The sequence below is a fragment of the Electrona antarctica genome (assembly GCF_951216825.1).
Source record: "Electrona antarctica genome assembly, chromosome: 22".
Lineage (NCBI taxonomy): Eukaryota > Metazoa > Chordata > Actinopteri > Myctophiformes > Myctophidae > Electrona > Electrona antarctica.
Window position 1 is genome coordinate 37995008 of NC_136805.1, and position 23688 is coordinate 38018695.

Below are 23688 nucleotides of genomic sequence, written 5' to 3' on the forward strand. Positions count from 1 at the left end.
CATGACTTTTCTTTTACATTATCAGTATTTTTAATATTATATTAAATGTTATATTATCATTAAAACCCAGCCCAGAGGTTGAGATCGAACCACTGATTTATTCCTCAGCGTTATAGAAAGCAGTTTGTCGGAGCCCTGAGCTGCAGTCACTGTTACTGTACTGTACTGCTGCAATTCAAGCATGTTGTCATAACAGAATGTACAGGAAAAAGCAGGCAGGGTCCACTTGGTATTCATGGAAAATTGTTTTCTAAGTAGGCTGGAGTGATTGCACTCTACCAGCTAAATGGATAACACATTATACTGTAGACTGCTGTGACTCACATACAACATGTCCACATGACATCCCCACCACCCCAAAATAACCCATTTTGACCTGAGATCAGATTCTAAAAATGTCTTCTACATCCTGACAGTTTTCTGAAAAAGCTATGTTTCTATGTCAGTGGTTCTTCGATTTTTAAAAAATAGCAGACCTACAAGCTCGTAGCGCGCCACTCGGTGGCGCGCTATGAGCTTGTAGATCTGCTATTTTTCAATAGCTAAAGCATAACATAATGCTAACACCAAAAGGGGTTCCCGCCCAAAATGGGATAATATGCATACTTCCCAGGATCCTTTGCAAATATACAGTATATGGAAATGGGGGAGCGGGGGGGGGGGGGGGGGGGACTCACACGTTACATGATCACCATCATTTCATTGATTGAAAGCCTTTCTGTAACTGTAATTTCACAGCTGTTCACCACTTACAGTATTTACTTCATAACATGCCACAAGCAACTTAGCCCGTAGCACTTGCCGTAGCACTTCTCGTAGCACTTAGACTGTATACAATTGTATGTAGACATAGCACTCTATGGTGTATACTCATAGCCTTACCGTACAGATTTTCTACTGTTAGACAGATGCTAGTTTCTTAGCTTCCTTATGATTCTTGATGACTATTTTTCATGCATTTGATATATGTGACCAGGTCTAGCAAAATGGTCCTCATCTCGCCTATAATGAAAAGTCAGAAAATCTAAAATAAACTTGATTTATTTTTTTGTGATTTTCGTTTTTTTTTCATATTAACACAGCTTGAATGTTGAAGAAAGTTTTCATTCCAACAGATTATTGATTTGGGCAAATTAAAATGTATACATTTATAAGTCAAAGTCGGCTAGCCAGCTCTAGGTGTTGAAATGTTGTGAACATTCAAAGGGGATTTTCTCAGCTTTGGGTAAAACGGCACAATCATTTTAAAATGGTCATATCTCCTTCAAATATTTTCCAATTTCATTGAATGATACATCATATGAAAGCTTACATTCTGTACTTTAATAGTCTGTAAAAAAACTGAAAAATTACTCTGGTCGAGATGAGGGCCTATTTGCCAGATTTGTGTTGTTCTTGCGTACTGTAACTCGCTCTGGATTAAGAGTGTCTGCTGAATGCCTAAATTGAAAACATTGTCTGTCTTTCTGTCTGTCTGTCCGTCCGTCCGTCCGTCCACTCACAGGTCATCAGTGACCTCATGTATTTCCGAGGCACTCACAGAAACGAGTTTGACAATCGCTGGAAGAGCTTCACGCTCGTCAAGAAGTCCATGGAGAACCGGGTGAGTTACAACAGTCGGTATGTTGTTGTCGCCGCGACCATTTTCTACGGGTCGCGACTACTAGCGAGTAAAACAGCTAGACCACCTCCAACAACCGGACTGGACTGCAGGTTTAACTCTGAGAGTGTACACAACATGTAACCAAATACATTTGTACACTCACAGAGTTACAATTGTCAATTATTTATTCATTCATATCAATAGATTAACTCTTTCAGCGCCAGGGGGCGGGGCCCTAGTTTTGGTCGGGGGTGCCATTTTGGCAATGGGACAAAAGAAAGAAAATGTAATTATATTGCATGTCATGTGCATGTCATCACCTGCACACCAGATTAGAGGAATTTTCAAAATATGGATAAAAAGAAAAGAATAAAAAAATATATTTAATTTGTTTGTTTTTTTTGTTTTTTTGCTCGTCTTAACGTCCCTGGCAATCATTACATAGTGAAAGCGGGCTCGTCTTAACGTCCCTGGCACTTAAACTATGGATTTCCCCCCTTTTTGCAGCTTCATGGGAACAAACGTCACATCCGAGCGCTGCTCATCGACAGGGTGCTGCTGCAGCATGAGGTTGGTAGACTTGGTACTAATATTAACTCCACACATGAGGGATTTTGACCCTACAGATATTAAAGATGTGGTGCCGTGATTTTTTTCCACCCTAAAACATGATCATCAGGTCTTATTGTTATATGAGGAGGTATAATGTTTTCAAAAAACTGTACAGTATTTGTTAAAATGTTGTTTTTATGTGTGCACGCCCACCAGTTCATTAAGTATGCCTGGTTTGCCTGGTGGGTGGTGATCCACCTGAACTGAAGCCGCACCCACAGCTATAGTTGTATGATAAAGGGGGAGGGGTTAGGGGAGGGGCTGATAGTGTGATGTCACTATATTACTGTTTATTTCATTGGCCCGTTTGACTGTCAAGGGTTCAGCCTCCAGGAAGAAACCCTAAATACAAAGTTAATACACCATTGCACATAAAAACGACTCCAGGATGTCTAATGAAGTACTGTCACCTCATAGACACAATTCCACTGATCCTATAGCCAAGGACACAATCGATTGATTGATCATTAACCCATTTTGGGCGGGAACCCCTTTTGGTGTTTTAAAGCATTATGTAATACTTTAGCTATTTAAAAATAGCAGATCTACAAGCTCATGAACTTGTAGGTCTGCTATTTTTGAAAAATCGTAAAAATGCTGCACATATCTTTGAATATATATTCTTTCAGAGCGATCGTTTTTTTTATTTCGGCGTCAGGCCTAAATGGGTCAAACAAATTAAATGGGTCGCGTGCGGGTGGGTCGCAGACACCTTTTGAGAGGAGAGACCACCACTGTAACACTGATCCGAGGAGACCGGCTGGTATAATGTCAGCCTTTACAGATGAGGTCAGACAGGCTGGTAATGGCCGCTGTGATCAAAGCCTGTTTTAAAGGACAGATGAGGTGAGGTCCGGCCTCACCCCATGAGCCAGTGGCCAGTGCAGGGGAGCCTCTATGTTCTCTAACTATACCTTCAAACACGGAGCCCTAGTGTGGATATATATATATGTATATATATATATATATATGACCAAATTTGACTGAGGGACTGCCATTGGATTCTTTTTGAATTTTCGTTTTTTCATGTCATATGAAAGAGCTTCAAAATGTACATATTGGTTGTTCAGTTTGACCCACCAGTTTTGTAGATGTGGCTTATATAGAGTAATGTCTTGCAGAAAACAGCGAGTTGAGAAAACAGCCTTGAAAGGTTTCACTTCTGTGGACTCTAACATTTCACCTAGCTACATGTTTATAAGCATTTATTTCATATTTACATGTCGATTTCAGCTCTGACACTTATTTCAGACATGCTCTAGTATGTGAAGAGTCTGCCTGTGCTATTAACTCATTAAAAAAAAAACTGTATGACAACGTTTTTAGGGCTTATAAACCCTGCATAGTTCATTGACTGGAGGAGTCACCTGCACTGAATTCTTTCCCTCTCGCCCGAAAATAGCCGATCAATGTGTCGCTTTGTGACGCACAGTGAGCAAATCTTTTGCCAAGTTGTCAGCGTATTCCCACCTCTATACTGGATTTAGATTTGTGCCCCAATATACCTTCAGCCGTCCCCTGGTTAATCCTGTACCAAGAAAAAGCAACACTGCATGTGCACCCTTTTGGTGTTCTAAGCATTGTTATACTTTAGCTATTGAAAAATAGCAGATCTACAAGCTCGTAGCGCGGCACCGAGTGCCGCGCTACGAGCTTGTAGGTCTGCTATTTTTTTTTAAATCGTGAATATGTAGCGCAAATCTTTCACAGCAAACTTTTTTTTAACTCAAATTTTTGCTTCTGGGGGCGTCCCTGGAACTACATATTTTCAGATGGGGGGTCGGCGGCCAATTACATATAATTTGATGAGGATGAGGATGATGAGGATGAGGATGATGATGAGGATGATGAGGATGATGATGAGGATGAGGATGATGATGAGGATGATGAGGATGATGAGGATGATGAGGATGAGGATGATGATGATGATGATGAGGATGATGATGATGAGGATGAGGATGATGAGGATGATGAGGATGAGGATGAGGAGGATGATGAGGAGGATGATGATGATGAGGAGGATGAGGAGGAGGATGATGATGAGGATGAGGAGGATGATGAGGAGGATGAGGATGATGATGATGATGAGGATGATGATGAGGATGATGAGGATGATGAGGATGATGATGATGAGGATGATGATGATGATGAGGATGATGATGATGATGAGGATGAGGAGGATGATGAGGAGGATGATGAGGATGATGAGGATGATGATGATGATGATGAGGATGATGATGATGATGATGAGGATGATGAGGATGAGGATGAGGATGATGAGGATGATGATGATGAGGATGATGAGGATGATGATGAGGATGAGGAGGATGATGAGGAGGATGATGAGGATGAGGAGGAGGATGATGATGAGGATGATGAGGATGATGATGAGGATGATGATGATGATGATGATGATGATGATGATGATGATGATGATGACGGTGACGGTTTGGTGTTTCCATTAGATGAGGAAGCTGGTGGTTGAAGGCAGTGTATATAAGGTGGTCCATCAGGACCTGCTCTGTGATCTGCTGCTGCTGTCTACCAGCACCTACAGTCAGGTAGGCGCACGTACGCACACACACGCACACGCACGCACGCACGCACGCACGCACACACGCACGCACGCACGCAAAAAACCTGGAGAATGTCGATATCGGCCGCAGTGGCTCAGGGGTAGAGTGGCCTCTTGGGCAGCGGAAGGTTTCCAGTTCGATGCCGGGCTCCCCCAGAGTTGAAGTGTCCTTGAGCCAAACTCAGTCTGAACCCCTAATTGCTCCCGATGAGCCGGTTGGTGCCTTGCACGGTTTCCTCCGCCTTCTGTGTATGAATGTGTGTGTGAATGGGTGAATGTAATGCACAATCTATGTATCGCGCGGCCTTGAGTAAAGGCTATATAAATGCACCATTTACCATTTCAAATCACTGACAGTATATACCAGCTGCTATATGCATGCACCGTATGTCTAAACCTCATACCGTATGCCTGGCTATGTTATGTGTACAGTGATGATATTTATATTTATTTTTTTCCCTGCACGGTGTTGTCTTGTGTCTGTTGGTATTTATGATGTGTTCTTTGTGAAAAAATAATTGAATGCACACATGTTAAATGTCAAAACAAATCCCTGTGTGTACACACAATGGCAAAATAAAGAATCTGAATGATACTAATAATAATAATAATTCAACTTTATTTTGTATAGCACCTTTCATGACATGAAATGCAGCTCAAAGTGCTTTACAGAGCAACGGAGGGGGAAAAAAAGAAAAGCTAAGTCATAAAACAACATGAAAATAATAGCAGTAATGCAATACAGTGAGGACATGAACAACAACAAAGGATCAAAAGCTCAGAGTGTACAACAGTGTTGTACAGTAGATATGTACCTTTTGTTTTTGAATATTTCTCCCCCCCCCCCCCCCCAACCTCGCTTCTTTATTCTTTCTTGAAACAACAAAGAAACGACGGGGCTTGTTGCACGTATACAACACTGAGTTTCCCCCACTGTTTAACACCTGAGAACCTGTGATGTGACTGCATAAAGATGATTGTGATGCTGTGTGTGTGTGTGCGTGCGTGCGTGTGCGTGTGCGTGTGCGTATGTGTGTGCGTGTGTGTGTGCGTGCGTGCGCGCGTTAGATGAGGAAGCTGGTGGTTGAAGGCAGTACAACACTGAGTTTCCCCCACTGTTTAACACCTGTGAACCTGTGATGTGACTGCATAAAGATGATTGTGATGCTGTGTGTGTGTGTGTGTGTGTGTGTGCGTGTGTGTGTGCGTGTGTAGGTGCGTGGCAGGGCGCAGGCTGAGCTGATGACGGCGTTGGGAATATACAGCTTCTCCTACAGAGACCTGACTCCCAGGGTGCTTCAGCTGCTCTCCCCCGAACACACCACTGGGACCGAGCAGCAGTTCAAGGTACTGCACACCGCCACGCACGCACACACACGCACGCGCGTGCGTGTGTGTGCGTGTGGAACTAGTGTGTACTAGATGTGTGTAAAAAGTACTCACATGTTTTAGTTAAGTAAAAAGTATCAATACTGCAATATAGAAATACTCTGTGGTAAAAAGTCTGGAACTTAAAATGTACTTTGAGTAAAAAAAGTAATGTAGTCATTATGCAGAATGTCCCATTTCAAGTTTTAAAAAAAAGAAATCTACAAGCTCACAATGCGTCGTGAGCATTGTGAGCTTGTAGATCGGCTATTTTCAAATGGCTGAAATGTACATAGGGCTGACGTGGTTACTGCATGTTTTGTGATAATAATCAAAATCTACAAAGTAACTCGTAACTAAAAGTTTTCAAATATAATGTAGTGGAGCAATATTTGGGTCCGAGATGTAGTGGAGTAGAAGTAAAAGTATTGTAAATGGGGAAAATACTCCAGTAAAGTACAAATAACTCAAAATTGTACTTAAGTACATTACTTGTAAATGTACTTAGTTACTTTACACCACTGACTGGTGCACAACAACACACCTCGCAGCGGAGCAGGGGGTGCACTGGTCGTTGCTTCACGCGTCGCCACAGCGTTCCGCCAGTATTTCTTTTTGGCAGGATCACGCACATGTGACAGATGTGCATCATGCGCGTGTGTGTGCGTGCACGCTAGAACGCACGTGCGCGCTGGAACGCGCTCCTGCAATTCATGAGCCAGCTAGGCAAGTATCCAAATGGCTACTTTGCATAACAGGTTGTGCAAATGCGTCCTCACATACATTTTGGCTACAGACAGTTACCAACTGCTGCAAGTGTATCTGCATGCAGCACAATGCCTCACTCAGCACACCACTGTCGAGGAAGAGAGTACTATAGTTCAAAGCAAACTTTTTTTGTTTTGCTACTGCGATGTGACGTCATTAACCCATTTAGGCCTGACGTCGAAATAAAAAAAAACGTTCGCTCTGAAAGAATATATATTCAAAGATTTGTGCCACATTTTTACGATTTTTCAAAAATAGAAGACCTACAAGTGACGCGCTACAAGCTTGTAGGTCTGCTATTTTTCAATAGCTAAAGTATAACATAATGCTTAGTTAAAACAAACATGAAAAATAAAAAACAAAAAAACAATACAATGTGTATCAAATCTTGCATGTTACTTTACATATTCCTAGACATTTTCTGTTGTTCCTCTTTCCCCCATGCCCTTATTGTCTCCACCAGGCCGAAGGCATGGGGAGAGAGTATGTTTTGCACTCCGTCCGTGTGTCCGTCCTTCCGTCCGTCTGTTAACAGCTAATCTCCGGCACCGTTAACCCGGTCGATGTCAAACTTTGCACACACACTCCCTGGATGCCAACGATGAACCTCTGCCCCACATTTTCCAGAACGGCCTGTTATAGCGCCACCATGAGGCAGCTTTTCACATTTTTTACCTGAAACTGCACCGATCTGCGTGAAACGTTGCATGCACACTCCCTAGAGGCCAAGGACAAACCTTTCACCTGCATTTTCCGCATCTGCCTTTTATAGCGCCACCAGGAGGCCGACTTTTGTAAAACACATTTTTTTATATTACTCCTCCATATTCTGTCCAAAAATCTCACAAATCGTTACACACTATCTCTATGGTCATGTGCTCAAGTCGGATCTGTCCGATATTTCATATTCCATCCTAATTGGCTATAATTGGCTTTCACAGTTTGCAAGATTGCCCCGTTTTGAACAAAAGCCTCAAATCATGAACGCAGCATGCAATTTACGTGAAATCTTTCACACATTTTCTTACTAGGCTGAGGAATATATCCCACCCTTTTCACATTGGCCTGTTATAGCGCCACCAACAGGTTGATTTTTGCAAAACACATTTTTGGAACAAAATGCCTCAAATCATCCAATTGCCATCAAAGGCGTATGAAGAAATGGCACCCTTTTCCCATTGGTCTATTATAGCGCCACCAGGAGGTCACAACCTGACCTGTCCTGGTGGAGACCTGTGCCCCGAGGGGCACTTTTTCTAGTTCTTTATGTTCAGGTCTTAAATATTCAGGTGTCTTTAACTTAAAGGATTGACAGACTGATAATTCTGTGCTGCATGCGACCCCTGTCTGTCTGTCTGTCTGTCTGTCTGTCTGTCTGTCTGTCTGTCTGTCTGTCTGTCTGTCTGTCTGTCTGTCTGTCTGTCTGTCTGTCTGTCTGTATGTCTGTCTCAGGGTGCTCTGTACACCCTGCTGGGCGGGTACAGTGGGGTGTGTCTGGCCAGCACGAGGGACTGGGACTGTGTGGGCGAGGTGTGGCCCGCCCTGGTGCGCTGCGGCCTGTCGCCCTCCATGACCCTGGAGAAGCCCTCCATCGGTCGGCTGCTCGACGAGATCACGGACAGGATCCACCGCCAGCACGACACCATCGGCATCTACCTGACTGTGAGCGCCACGCACGTGCACACACACAACACACACACACACGCAAATACACTAGGGGTCATCGCCATGGTGGCTCCTCCTGTCCACATGTCGAAGTGTCCTTGGGCGAGATACTGAACCTTACATTGCCTCCAATGAGTCGGTCGGTGTGAGCTTGCCACCATTAGGTGTGTGAATGTGGGAAGGGAGGACGCTGGCGTCGACTTTTCGCCGCTTCACCCCCGAAATGTATGAATGAATGAACCATTGTAAAGCGCTTTGAGCACATGGTAAAGCGCTATAAAAATGCGATTCATTATTATTATTATTATTAACCTATTCTGAGCGGGAACCCCTTTTGGTGTCAGCATTATGTTATGCTTTAGCTATTGAAAAATAGCAGATCTACAAGCTCATAGCGCGCCACCGAGTGGCGCGCTACGAGCGGCGCGCTACGAGCTTGTAGGTCTGCTATTTTTGAAAAATCGAAGAACGACTGACATAGAAACATAGCTTTTTAAGAAAACTGTCAGGATGTAGAAGACATTTTTAGAATCTGATCTCAGGTCAAAATGGGTTAAGGCAAGCCAGCTCTGGCTGATTTGAAAACACTGGCGTGCAATTCTACATTATTATATCATTGATCCTGTCAACAGTGTTGACCTCAACGAGGTGAAAGAGAAGCTCAAAGCAAATTAATATAAGAAGGTTAAAGCGACCATGGCAATTGGCAACTCTCCTGCGTGCACCTAACCTGACTCCGCCAGATGGGGCAGCAGAGAGTACACTGGGTTCCCCCCTCCTGCTCCCATCTCATCCCACCCAGCCACAAAACGGCCTGGCCAATCAGCGGCAGCTAGAGGCGGGATCAAGGCATACAAGGTGCTGCCTTGATCCCGCCTCTAGCTGCCGCTGATTGGCCAGGCCGTTTTGTGGCCGGGCATCAAGTCTGCCTGAGAGTTCCCAGATGGGAGCAGGAGGGGGGAACCCAGTGTACTCTCTGCTGCCCCATCTGGCGGAGTCAGGTTAGCGTGCACCCCCACTTCGTGCAAACCGTGGATAAAGAAGAGAGCAAAGTAGGAGCTGTTAAAGTGCATTGAGTGCGGAGCCTTGTTAAAATTAAATTGACATCGCATCTGCTCAAACTCCGATTGTGTAAAACAGAAATGATCCGGTTTGGTTAATTTGAAATGCACTCACACTGAGGAGACGAGAAGAGACGAGTCTCCCCTGTTGCTCTCTAGCCCTTTCACCCTCGGCTGCAGAGGCTCTCTCTCTCTCTCTCTCTCTCAGATTATCTCTCAGATATCAGATTCTAAAACTGTCTTCTACATCCTGACAGTTTTCTGAAAAAGCTATGTTTCTATGTCAGTGGTTCTTCGATTTTTCAAAAATAGCAGACCTACAAGCTCCCGAGTGGCCACCGAGTGGCGCGCTATGAGCTTGTAGATCTGCTATTTTTCAATAGCTAAAGCATAACATAATGCTAACACCAAAAGGGGTGAAATACACACACAGTACATGCCGTCTCAAATGTGTTCAGAGCGGCCGCTGTTCGTTCAGCTCTGTTGTGTTTGAAGTACGCCTCTCACTCGCAGGTGTCCGAGAGCTGCGCCCAGACAGCCAACGAGATGGCAGCGTCTCTAAACCCCGCCCCCTGCCTGGAGCCGCCCACCGTGGAGGAGGTGAAAGAGAGCATTCAGCGTCAGCGAATAAGGAACCTCGTTGCTGCCAGGTACTTTAGGTGTTATCGAATAAGGAACCTCGTTGCTGCCAGGTACTTTAGGTGTTATCGAATAAGGAACCTCGTTGCTGCCAGGTACTTTATGTGTTATCGAATAAGGAACCTCGTTGCTGCCAGGTACTTTAGGTGTTAGCGAATAAGGAACCTCGTTGCTGCCAGGTACTTTAGGTGTTAGCGAATAAGGAACCACGTTGCTGCCAGGTACTTTAGGTGTTAGCGAATAAGGAACCTCGTTGCTGCCAGGTACTTTAGGTGTTAGCGAATAAGGAACCTATGCTGCCAGGTACTTTAGGTGTTAGCGAATAAGGAACCTCGTTGCTGCCAGGTGCTTTAGGTTTTATAATAATTATGATTAGTTAGTAGTAGTAGTGGTAGATTCACTAGGGATGGGCAATTCACTCTTTCTGTGCTATCAGTGTTATCTGGGGAAGCTTTAAAAAATAAAAAAAACATAAAAAAAATAAAAATACTACATTCAAGCTGTTTATGTTGGGATATGGTCCAAAATGTCAATAACTAGTTTTTGAATAAAGAGGCATTGCTTTTTTCAAATTCAGTGTTTATAATTATATATTTTTTAGAATGGACAAAATTATTGCGACCAAAGGTCGCATTTACTATGAAAACGTGCAATTCCCGTCAGTGAGTAAGTGTATCACTCAAAATCCCCATAGATCATGGGAAAGCCTCCATACATGGTGCCCAGGTCTCGTGACATCACTACATTGACATTGACATCTGATGTCATAGTAAATGCGATCTGCTGTCACAATTAATTAAGCCCATATGGAAGCCCATATGGAATGTCAGGAACAGGTTCTGACATTCCGTATTATGTTGATCATTCCCCATCCATCCTTCCTCTTCGATGTCTCTCTTTTGATACTGATACCTGTCCATTTAAACTCTAGACGGGCCCGCCTCAAAGTTATTAGTGCAGCCGTGCCCGGCAGCCGGCGAAAACTAGAGATCTCAACAGGCCCGAAAATCAAACCCTGTACACTCAAGGGAATGTACCTGCTACCACTCTTAGATCTCCATATATGGAGCTGACCTGTGGTGACATTCCATATGTTGATCTGAACTCATCAAACCCTGTACACTCAAGACATGCTCCTTATATGGCCAGTACAGAATTCATTTCCATGTTGATCTGACCCCCCCATGCCAAAGCACCAACGCTCGGCCACCAGTCTGCCGTTAACGAGATGGATGCGTGCGCGCCCTTTAAGGCGAGGTCGCTTCTCGCCCATTAGGCGTCTTACTGGTTAGAATATTTTAATACAGAATGAGATCATATCGAGATCGGTTATATCGGTTATAACAGCAATGAATTATATCGTATATTGATATCGGCCAGAATCGGTACATCCTTGAGAATTACTATTAGTGTTAATAGTAATAGTAGAGAATATTTACAGATGGATGGACCATATTAGGTACAAAATAGACTTCTTTATTTGAATCGTCTGACAACGTTTGGATCACGTGGAAGATCTTCATCAGGTCAGGAAACGACGGAAAAAAGTATTTTTTTGTACCTAATATGGTGTCCATCCATCTGGAAACTGAAGTCTCTTTTTAGCCCAAATGAAATGATTACTATATTTACCCAGGGTATCTGGGCTAAGCTCAAGAACTTGTTTCCAGCCAGGCCCTGCTCATAGAACATTTCATCGTAGTGGTTCAATGCCTTGTTCAAGGGCACTTCAGCGGTGGTAATTTTAACGTGTCGGACCGCTGATTCGAACTGGCAACCTTCCGGTATCAAGACCGCTCCGCAATCCGTTCGGCCACCGCTGCCCAGCACCCACCTGTCGATGTGCGTATTCATCCTCTCAATAGAGAATATGACATTATGAAGATACTAATAAGACTTGATGTATAAGTTTAACTTTGACCGCCTACGCCTGCCCACTTATAGCAAAGTGTAAGTGCCGTCTGACTCTACTCCCACCACAGTAGCCTCTTAATAAATAGCTGCATACTGTATATACATGTCTGTAAAACATCTCTTCCTCCAGTTCCCTTTTCCAGTTTTTGCCAGTCAGAGAATTGGAGAAACAATCCTAAATGTCAGACCTGCCTCCTCCTCGCGTTGTTTTTGGTATATTGTAATCTCCCGGCTTTGATCTTTTCTTGTTTTCTACCGGTCGTGTTGACTCCACGCTGGGCTACATGCTGCTGCAATGTGCGCTCTCCACCCACACTCGCTGTGGCACGCTTCTGGTGCACACACACAACATCCACGTTACCGTACGGTTTGGAAGGTGCTTGCAGGTTTCGTTTTTTTCCGCCCACAGCATTTCCACCCAATGCAATGCAGGGCTCTAGTAAAACGGTTAACAACTCATATAACTCAAAGTGGCTTCCTCCATCACCTCTGCAAATCTAAAACTGTAATGTTCTTTTTTTTTATTCTCTCTCTCTCTCTCTCTCTCTCTCTTATTTTAGGAAATACGAGAAGCTGGTCAATGACCTTTTGGATTGCCTTGAAGACAGCGATCTGTAAGTTCTCAAAGTGCTGTCGGAACACAGTAAAAAACCCTCAGTGTTCTTTTGTATGTAACTCGGAGACCCTTACGGATCCATTTGGTTCCTGTACACTCCCAAAGTTAAATGGTGTGGGGGTGTGTGTGTGTGTGTGCGTGCGTGCGTGTGTGCGTGCGTGCGTGCGTGCCTGTGCGTGTGCGTGTACTCTGTTTGTGCCGCAGGCCGTGGAAGTTTGAGCACATGGCTGCAGACCTGCTGTCCCTCCAGCTGAGAGACGACCACCCGCTGCCTCCGGACGCCGTCCTCTACTTCACTCAGAGCCTCATACACGACTCCATCAGCATACGCAAGGTCTGTCTGTCTGTCTGTCTGTCTGTCTGTCTCTACTTCACTCAGAGCCTCATACACGACTCCATCAGCATACGCAAGGTCTGTCTGTCTGTCTGTCTGTCTGTCTGTCTGTCTGTCTGTCTCTACTTCACTCAGAGCCTCATACACGACTCCGTCAGCATACGCAAAGCCTGTGGCTACTTCTTAACCTTGTTTTTCCCGAGGCCCCAAGGGAGAGATTTACCATTCAAAGCCAAATTGGGTTTTTTTTATGTCCTTTTGTGGTGACATGATGACAATTGATGCTAGCAAAGCCATCATTTACTGTTCTGTAAATGGTGCATTTATATAGCCCATGCAAGGCACCAACTTGCGCATCAGGAGCAATTGGGGGTTCAGCGTCTTGCTCAAGGACACTTCGACACTGAGTCTGGGGGAGCCCGGGATCGAACTGGGAACCTTGCGGTTCCCATCCGGCTGTCCTACCGGCCACTCTACCCCTGGGCCACTGCCGCCCCACTGCTGTACCTACAGTGCTTTGATCTTTGTACTTTGACCTACAGTACAGCAGTGGTTCCAAAGTGCGGGCCCAGGGGTTTCTTTTTTTTAATGTTTTTTTTTTGTGGCTTTCGCCTTTAATTTATATTTTGTATGGAGGGACGGACAGTAGGCTGACAGGAAATGGGGAGAGAGATGGGGGGGAAGACATGCAGTAAAGGCCGTCGGGATCGGGAGTTGAACCCGCGGCACACTGCCAGACTGGATTACCAGCCAAGGTGCCTGGACCATTGAGCCACGGCCCAGACCCCCATGGGTTTCTGATGGGGTTCCAGGGCGTCTCAAAGAGCGGGCCCAGGGTACAATCACCAAACGTACCTTAGTTACGTCATCAACAAATCCCTGATTGGCCGACGGACACCACCGACATATGACCGACATACGCAGCCAATTACAGTACTTGCGCGCTCTGCTTGCGCAAGTAACAACCTCTATCTTCTACATCGTGCCGCGCTGACGTCCATCCCTGTCCTGTCCTGTGTATAGGTGGCGATCTCCGCGGTGGCCGGCGTCTTGAAGCAGCTGAAGAGACCCAGGAAGAAAGTGTGCCTGAAGCCTTCGGACATCAGTAGGTTTTTTTTACAAAAGAAACACCACTCGATAAACGGTGCACTTTATGCTGCTCGCGCCACACAAATTTAGCTTGTTTCCTGTACTGTTTGTTATCGCTGTAGGCCAACGCGGTCCCACTCTCGCCTCCTACTACTCCCAATTACCGGTTATCATTCTCGAGGCGAATGGAGCTCCTGTTTGGGTGCTTATATCATGATATATGAACTAATTGTATTGTAATTTCCCTTTTGGAGGAGCAATAAGAGGCCCCGATAATACATTTTCATTGTCTTTCCATTAAAATGAATATTGCCTAAAATTAAAGTTGTCTTTCCGTTTAGGAAAAAGAATTGCATGGCATTGGGGGCAATCTCCCACCAGTGGGAGACCGTCATTAATGAACGAACGACGCACGCACATGCAAATGCACATGCACACTACACAGAGATGAGAAACTACCGTAATTAGTCTATGTGACTGCATCCGCGCGCACGTGTGTGTGTGTGCGCGTGTGCTTGTATTTGAGCGGTTGACGTGAGGGACCATTTTCCTGGTCCTCACAATAACAATTATTATACTTGATTTATTTTGTTTTAGAGATAGGTTTACAATTACAATAAGCCAGGGGTTTGGCTTATTGGGATGTTTGGTTTAGTGATTGGAAATTAGAGTTATGCTTTATTTGCACTACTTTGTTGCGTGTTGGAGTCGTACCCGAAAGATCTGCTATTGTTCGGTTTTAGGTTGATGTCCAAGTGTGCAAACCTGTAATAAAAACCTGTGTGTGCGTGCGTGCGTGCGTGTGTGTAGGTGGTATGGAGGACCCAGAGGGCGTGTGTGTGGGGGACCGTGCAGCTAATCGCTGGCTGCAGTATGACAGCAGTAAGCTGCCTCTGACCCAGGAGCAGTGGGAGTCCCAGCGCTTCATAGAGAAGACACACTGGGGCTATTACACATGGCCCAGGTAAGGCTTAACACTGTCTGGGGCTATTACACATGGCCCAGGTAAGACTTAACACTGTCTGGGGCTATTACACATGGCCCAGGTAAGACTTAACACTGTCTGGGGCTATTACACCTGGGCCAGGTAAGACTTAACACTGTCTGGGGCTATTACACATGGCCCAGGTAAGGGTTAACACTGTCTGGGGCTATTACACATGGCCCATGTAAGGCTTAACACTGTCTGGGGCTATTACACATGACCCAGGTAAGGGTTAATTAACACTGTCTGGGGCTATTACACATGACCCAGGTAAGGGTTAATTAACACTGTCTGGGGCTATTACACATGGCCCAGGTAAGGCTTAACACTGTCTGGGGCTATTACACATGGCCCAGGTAAGGCTTAACACTGTCTGGGGCTATTACACATGACCCAGGTAAGGGTTAATTAACACTGTCTGGGGCTATTACACATGGCCCAGGTAAGGGTTAATTAACACTGTCTGGGGCTATTACACATGACCCAGGTAAGGCTTAACACTGTCTGGGGCTATTACACATGGCCCAGGTAAGGGTTAACACTGGCTGGGGTTATTACACATGACCCAGGTAAGACTTAATTAACACTTTAATTGCCCGGAACTATTTAATCCATTACATTCATGCGCCCAGTCGATTTATAAACACGGACGCCTTTTCCGGACGGACCGGCCGGAAGTTCATGATGTTGTGTAGCAGCTAACAATAGCCACAGCATTCTAGAGTCGATCGACAACAACGGGAGACAAGAATAAATCTATCGAGACTAGCGACTGGACCGCGGAGCGCCGTCTAACACAGGATCTTTTTTCAGAAAAAGACAGGATGATTTAGATCGCGATTTATGAACGTTTTAAGATTTTCGTTTTCATCAGCTAAACAGGGGAGGGAGTTTTTCGATGACGCCTCACTCTTGCGCGTCACCGAGGAAAGCCCAGGAGGCACGCCTGGGCTATACAGCCATGCGATCTGTTCTCGTATCAATAAACTTCGTCTTTTGGACAATACTTCGTCCTGGGCGACGGGCGTTACTAATAGAAAAGACAAAGAACTTCGTCCTGGGCGTTCGGAGTGTTAACACTGTCTGGGGCTATTACACATGGCCCAGGTAAGGCTTAACACTGTCTGGGGCTATTACACATGGCCCAGGTAAGGCTTAACACTGTCTGGGGCTATTACACATGGCCCAGGTAAGGCTTAACACTGTCTGGGGCTATTACACATGGCCCAGGTAAGGCTTAACACTGTCTGGGGCTATTACACATGGCCCAGGTAAGACTTAACACGGTCTGGGGCTATTACACATGGCCCAGGTAAGGCTTAACACTGTCTGGGGCTATTACACATGGCCCAGGTAAGGCTTAACACTGTCTGGGGCTATTACACATGGCCCAGGTAAGGCTTAACACTGTCTGGGGCTATTACACATGGCCCAGGTAAGACTTAACACGGTCTGGGGCTATTACACATGGCCCAGGTAAGGCTTAACACTGTCTGGGGCTATTACACATGGCCCAGGTAAGACTTAACACTGTCTGGGGCTATTACACATGGCCCAGGTAAGACTTAACACGGTCTGGGGCTATTACACATGGCCCAGGTATAAGGCTTAAAGGTTTCATGACATTACTTTTCATTCATTTTTATTTTTAGGTTTTTCTTTTAGGTTTTATGACCTAAATTAAACCCAAACAACTGTCTGTGGTCTGGGATTTTCTCTGTGTCTGTGAAGCCTTTTGAGCTGCAATGAAAACAGGAAAAACAAGTGAAAACAGTGACATCTGCTGGCAAATCCCATTGTCATATATGGGATTTGTGGAGTCTTACCTCACACTCCACAGGAAAATCAGAGCCAGAAAACCCCAGACCACAGAAAATCTACTGAATGTTAAAAGTTCAGGTTTTTTTGGGTGCAATTGAGCTCAGAAAACCTAAAAGAAATGAAAAATTACAAAAACGTTTTTTTAATGTCACAATCCCTTTTACACTGTCTGGGGCTATTACACATGGCCCAGGTAACACTTGATTCTGGGGCTATTACACATGGTCCAGGTAAGGCTTATACTAAAGTCTCACTGACTCACCTTTTTCAATGAAACAAAAGGTATTTTTTGTTGTTGTTATAATCTTTCTACTGGCATATTTCCAGTGGTGCAAAGTCATTTACTCAAGTGATGTACATTTTGAATACTACTTACAGTACATAATTATGCTTGAGTATTTCTACATTGCTGTATTCATGCTACTTTTACTTAAAGTCAAACATTTTAGTATTAAGCAATAAGCCACAAGAGGTCTCAGGTTACCGGGTATTTTACAATGGCTGGGGGCGTAGGCAGACCCGACGCGCAGCGGAGGGTCTTCTACCCTCCCAGCCATTGTAAAATACCCGGTAAGCTGGGGCCTCGAGTGGCTTATTGCTTTTCTAAAACGGTTACAAACATATAGCAATATTAACCTAATAAAACTATTACATTCACAAAAGTAGCTACGCTTTGCGCCACCAGAGCGAGCCACATCACTTCCTTGTTTTGCTCAAGGACAGTCTAAGAAGGACGAGACGCGAAGACCGTACGGGCGACGCCATGTTGCTTTGGAAGGAAAGAAACATGCGCAATGGGCTATATGCAGCCAACACTTCCGTGTTCAGCTTCCTTTGTCTCAACTGCGCATGTTTCTTTCCTTCCATGGAGCACCATAAGCAACATGGCGTCGCCCGTACGGTCTTCGCGTCTCATCCTTCTTAGACTGTCCTTGGTTTTGCTCGGCAAGTAGGCTATGTGACGGGAAAATAGCGCTTGATGTCTTTACGGGGCTGCCTGGAGCCACACATTCACAGTCATATGAGCCGGGCGGTGCTTAGACGCCCGTACGGCATGGGTTTGTAAGGCAATCAAGCGCTCCCCTTCCCCAGTACAGCTACAGAGATGCGGAATCAGCTGGGAATGATATAAAGGGATTGAAGGTGTGGGTTATTGGTGAAATGTACAATGGTCACGTGACGGTAACCAGCCAATCAGAATCAAGTATTGGGACTAACCGTTTTGGAACGGTACTTCTTCCATCGTTGGTATATTTCTCACCATAACCGTTCCACATACAGTTGGAGGCCATCGATATTGTCCCTTTCTTTTTGCTGAGTTTTGCGTGATCTGCGCAAAAGGACAGTTAACCCATTTTGGGCGGGAACCCCTTTTGGTGTTTTAAACATCATGTTATAATTTAGCTATTGAAAAATAGCAGATCTACAAGCTCGTAGCGCGCCACCGAGTGGCGCGCTACGAGCTTGTAGGTCTGCTATTTTTGAAAAATCGTGAAAATATTTATTTCAGAAAATTGGAGGATTTAGAAGGATTTTTTTAAAATTTGAGGTCAGGCCTAAATGGGTCAAATGATAAGGGACAATATCGGTGGCACCCAACTGTAAATGTGTTTTTTGATAACTTCTTCTCGTCGTGACTCATGAGTGTCTGACACCCCCCCCGACACTCATCCCAAAATGACGCAGGCACAATCACTTTGTTTTTCTGTACCAGAGACGTTTGATGCGGCGAATATTGCCATCAAACATTGATATAGTTCATTGCCTCATTCACACGGGTTGAAGTCTTTATTCACGGCGCTCCTCATCACCTCTGAATATTTTATGAGTATTCATTTTTAACTTAAACGAACTAAATGCCCCAGATGTGTTAAGGACCTTAAATGACTTCTTTTCAATCAATTACACACCCCATGAAGCCTCGAATTCATGGGGATTTTTTTTAATTTCGCTTTATGAGCCAATTATTTCATGACCGGCGGAGTCTCCAATAGGAGATTCAAAGAATCTCCGACTGTGAGACTCTGAACTGACCGATGACCCGGTCATCAAATTATTAGCACAGGAATGCAACAAAAGCTAAATAAATCTCCATTAATTCAAGGCTTCGTGGGGTGTGTAATTCACACAAGCAATTCACACTCCATGAAGACTCTATCTATATGAAGGCTCACTCAAGGCTCTGTTGTTTTGTGTGTGTGCGCGCGCGTGCGTGCGTGCGTGCGTGCGTGCGCATTTGGAGGGTGGGTGGGTTTGACTAGCTGACAGACGGGACTGACTGACTGAGTGACAGCTCAGATGAATCTTGGCCGGTTTGCGGTTGACTCGGTCCATTGGCTGACAGGATGTATCCAGATCTCTGCAGGGGGGGGCGACGCAGTGACTTACTGCCTAGTTAGCATCATCGACTGACTGACCGACTGACTGACTGACCAGATACGTCTCAGTGGCTCCCGAGTTAACTCGCTTGGCAGAGGCGCGCCGTGTGAGTGACTGACAGCCGCTGACCGGCCCAGACATTAACCCATTCTGGGCGGGAACCCCTTTTTTGGTGTTTTAAGCATTATGTTATACTTTTAGCAATTGAAAAATAGCAGATCTACAAGCTCTGCTATTTTAGAAAAATCGTGAAAATGTGGCGCAAATATTTGAATATATATTCTTTCAGAGCGAATGTTTTAAACTCAAATCTTTGCTTCTGGGGGGGGGTCCCTGGAACGACATATTTTCAGATCGGGGTCGGCGGCCAATTACATATATTTTTGGGGCTCCTTGACATGAAATATTGAGCACCACTAATAAAGAAACATAGGTATTTCAGAAAACTGTCAGGATTCAGAAGACATTTTGTAGAATGGTTCTCCGGTCTAAATGGTTTAAGGCAGAGAGAGCGGCTGACTTAACAGGCTCGGCCCTAAGTAAAAGATTTGCTGTACGGATGGTTGGGCTGACTGACTGACTGCCTGTCGCGCCGCCGCCGCCGCGCGGGGCGGCCCTGCTGCTGACTAACTGACTTTTTAATCATTCATTTATTCTTGGGTGCTTGTGCGGGAGACAGTATCCATCCATCCACATTGCTTTGTGTTGATATCTATAAATCATAGCAAGCCATCACAGCAGATCTCCTGCCATTGTCTCCCTATCCTCCTCCTCCTCCTCCTCCTCCTCCTCCTCTCGCACAGAGAACTGATGATCTATGCAACTTCAGAGGAGCCCACGGAGAGCTGGCCCAATGAGGAGATGAATGAGGTGCACGCACGCACGCACACACACGCACACACATGCATGCACGCACACAAAGAAAAACACACTCACCTCAGTGCTTTGTTTTCATTATCAAAATTATGTGTAGCTGCGCTTATGGGTTTGTGTCTGTCTGCGTGCGTGCGTGCATGCGTGCGTGCAGGGTGAGAAGATCATCTTTGAATATTTCACCGATGCTGAGTTCGTGGGCCAGCTGGTGGAGTATCTGTCACTGGAAGAGCGCAAGGGCAAAGACAGCTTCAGCCCCAGACGCTTCTGTCTCTTCAAGGTAAGAGACTCGCTCGGCGGGGAGGGAGGGAGGGAGGGAGGGAGAAAGGTCAGCATCACAGACTGTGTGAATACAATACTGCCTTTTCAGTTCAATAATAAGAAAAAGTCCACATGCCATTTTCTGCTCCCGGAAATATCTCTCACTTCATCAATTCATCAATATGGATGAAGTAAAGATATTTCTGGCAGCAGAAAATGGTGTGCGGACTTCTCTTATTCTTGAACTGTCCAGTATACCCAGCCTATTAGGCTTTTACATTTATTTTTCCAGCCTCTTTTTCCACATACAATACTGCCTTAACCACTTGTAACCTGGCCTTCCTATTCCGGGGGTTGATTCGCCAAAAAATAGCAGATCTAATAGAGACGTAGATCTGCAATTGTTTTGGTAAACCTAAGTAGATTTTGTGTAGAGGGAAAAATGAGCACACCATGTACAGAGGCAACTCATGTCCATTTGACTAAGTATATAGGGTTAATTCACACAAACTACAGTCTGCAAGACACTTTAACCGAAGAACCTTTTGTGTGCGTGTCTTTTCAAAATAAACCCTAACGGGTCCATTTGGTTCCATTTGTACACTCTCATGCCCCTTTACCACCGGTTGGTTCCCAATGGGAACCGGTTCAGTTCTTTTTGGTTTTTAGTCCATGAGCCAGAGCTCCAAAATTGGAACGTTAATTATGAATTGAGTGGGCAAAACCATACCTATATTAGATTGTTATCACCATGAAACTTCCCCAATTGAGTACTTACACGAACAAATTTTACATTTTTAAATATGCAAATGAGGCATTATGTAGGAAAATATGCAAAATAATCGAAAATATGAAAAAGCTACTACTGTGGAAGGGTTATCATGTATTAATTTACTTGTATTGATCCTATAAACAATTTAATATAGGTCTAGTTTTTCCCACCAATTTTGGAGCTCTGGCTCATGGACTAAGAACCAAAAAGAACTGAACCGGTTCAGATTGGGAACCAACCGGTGGAAAGGGGGTCTCAGAGTTACAGACCCATAAGGGTCCATTTGGTTCCAAACTATCATTTAGCTGTGGGGACCCCCTGGAACTCCCTCAAGGACCCCGAGGGGGGTCCCCGGACCCCACTGTGGGAACCACTGACCTAGACAACCAGCTCTAGTTTGAGTAGTATTTCATATAACCTCCATCTCCATGTTTTTGAGCGGCGCTATAGCCCCTCCTATGCCCAGCTTTGTGTGTCCTGTGTGTGTACCACACAGTGATGCACGACGATGTATGATATAAGAGCGCCCCCTCACTTCACACACACACACGCGTGTTATTTTGTATTTATTAATCTTCTGATCGACAGGGCCTGTTCCGTAACTATGGCGACACCTTCCTGCCGTTACTCTGGCCACGCCTGGAGCAGCTGGCGGGCGACTCCCACGAGAGCTCCCAGCGATGCGTGTGTGAGATCACTGCAGGCCTCATCAGAGGGAGCAAACACTGGAGCTTCACTCAGGTTCATATACCACCACCCAACCCAGTGTTGTTTGTTTTTGGCAGCACATTTCTATTTTAGTTTTAGTCATAGTCTTTGGAATTGGAAACTTTACGTTTAGTTTTAGTCACATTTTAGTCACCCGGAATGTTTTAGTGTTCGTCTAGTTTTAGTCGACTAAATATCACAAGATTTTAGTCGACTAAATCTACAGTTGATTTAGTCGACTAAAATGTTTAGTTTTTTTGTCGGGCCTTGATGCCGTCGTAATGACTGATTTTACACTTGCTGAAAATAGCCGATCTACTATTCGGCTATTTTCAGCATGCAACCACAAGTGTAAAATGTCTTAAATAGAATGTCTGAAATAGAGAGTATGCACATGCTTAAAGTGAATGGCACATCGAGTGGCAAATCAAGTGGCAAAGCAACAGGGAAAGTGAGTTTAACATTGTTTAATGTTGTTTAATGCAATCAGATAAGACTTTTCTGTGTGGATGTATGGGCTGTCAAGGCCAGAAAGTAGTTTTTTGCCACTCAGTAGGCGTTCCTGCATAACTTCCTGGTTTGATGATGATGTCACACGCATACCCTCTATACTGGATCTCTTGTCCACTAGTCCCTTCCTAACATTTTTGTCTAGTTTTTATTTGTTGACGAAATTGTCAATATATTTAGTCTAGGTTTTAGTCATTATAGCTTAGTTTTCATTTAGTTTCCAATTAAAAACATGAGAACAAAATCTACATGGTCGCTGTGTGTTTGTGTGTCTGTGTCTGTGTGTGTGTGTGTGTGTGTGTGTGTGTGTGTGTGTGTGTGTGTGTGTGTGTGTGTGTGTGTGTGTGTGCTTGCGCGTGCGTGCGTGCGTGCGTGCGTGCGTGCGTGCGTGCGTGCGTGCGTGTGTGTGTGTGTGTGTGCGTGCATGTGTGCGTGCAGGTGGAGAAGCTGTGGCAGCTGTTGTGTCCACTGATCAGGACGGCGTTAGCCAACATCACTGTGGACACCTACACAGACTGGGGCACCTGCATCGCTACTGCCTGCGTAAGACCACAGTGTTACTGACTATATATACTTGTGAGGACATCGCCATGTTTTAAGACCACAGTGTTACTGACTATATATACTTGTGAGGACATCGCCATGTTTTAAGACCGTGATATTGTGAACGGCATGAGCCAACAAATAGCAGATCTACACAATTTAATAGAATTGATGGAATAATCGATTAAGCAGTTAAAGGGGAATACCACCCATTTTCAACATTTTACTATGCCATTAATATACCTTAGAGCTGTTGGATGTGGAAATAATAAAAAAGTCCCCCCCTAAAACTGGAGGTCTGAAAAAAAATCATTAACATGGTGAATCACATCTTGATGATGTCATCAAGATGTGATTCACCATGTTAATGATTTTAACATGGTGACATAAAATGTTGAAAATGAGTGGAATGCCCCTTTAAGCATTATTTTGTACTTCACGCACAACTCTGTTGTACAAAATAGCTTGTACCCTATTGTGCTGAATATAAGACTGTTTTTTTTTTCAATGGAAATATCCTAAAAAAACTAAAAATAATCGGGGACTATTTGGTCTTCAATGTTCTTTGTCCACAAATGAGTCTTGAAAAATG

General features: G+C 44.7%; 1 protein-coding gene across 1 annotated transcript in view; it reads left to right on the top strand.

Moving 5' to 3' along the window:
• The window catches only part of LOC306915131 (proteasome activator complex subunit 4B-like), a gene marked incomplete at its 5' end in the record, with an annotated part of 107673 nt that overhangs the window by 62443 nt on the left and 21542 nt on the right, over positions 1–23688 (top strand). Inside the window, 14 exons of the mRNA XM_079492380.1 lie at positions 1505–1603; positions 2111–2173; positions 4681–4776; positions 6006–6137; positions 8379–8588; positions 10166–10302; positions 12766–12819; positions 13026–13155; positions 14179–14260; positions 15055–15208; positions 20233–20299; positions 20457–20582; positions 21924–22076; positions 22992–23096. Of these exons, the coding sequence (XP_079348506.1) occupies positions 1505–1603; positions 2111–2173; positions 4681–4776; positions 6006–6137; positions 8379–8588; positions 10166–10302; positions 12766–12819; positions 13026–13155; positions 14179–14260; positions 15055–15208; positions 20233–20299; positions 20457–20582; positions 21924–22076; positions 22992–23096 (1608 nt within the window). The remainder of the gene's footprint in view (positions 1–1504; positions 1604–2110; positions 2174–4680; positions 4777–6005; positions 6138–8378; positions 8589–10165; positions 10303–12765; positions 12820–13025; positions 13156–14178; positions 14261–15054; positions 15209–20232; positions 20300–20456; positions 20583–21923; positions 22077–22991; positions 23097–23688) is intronic.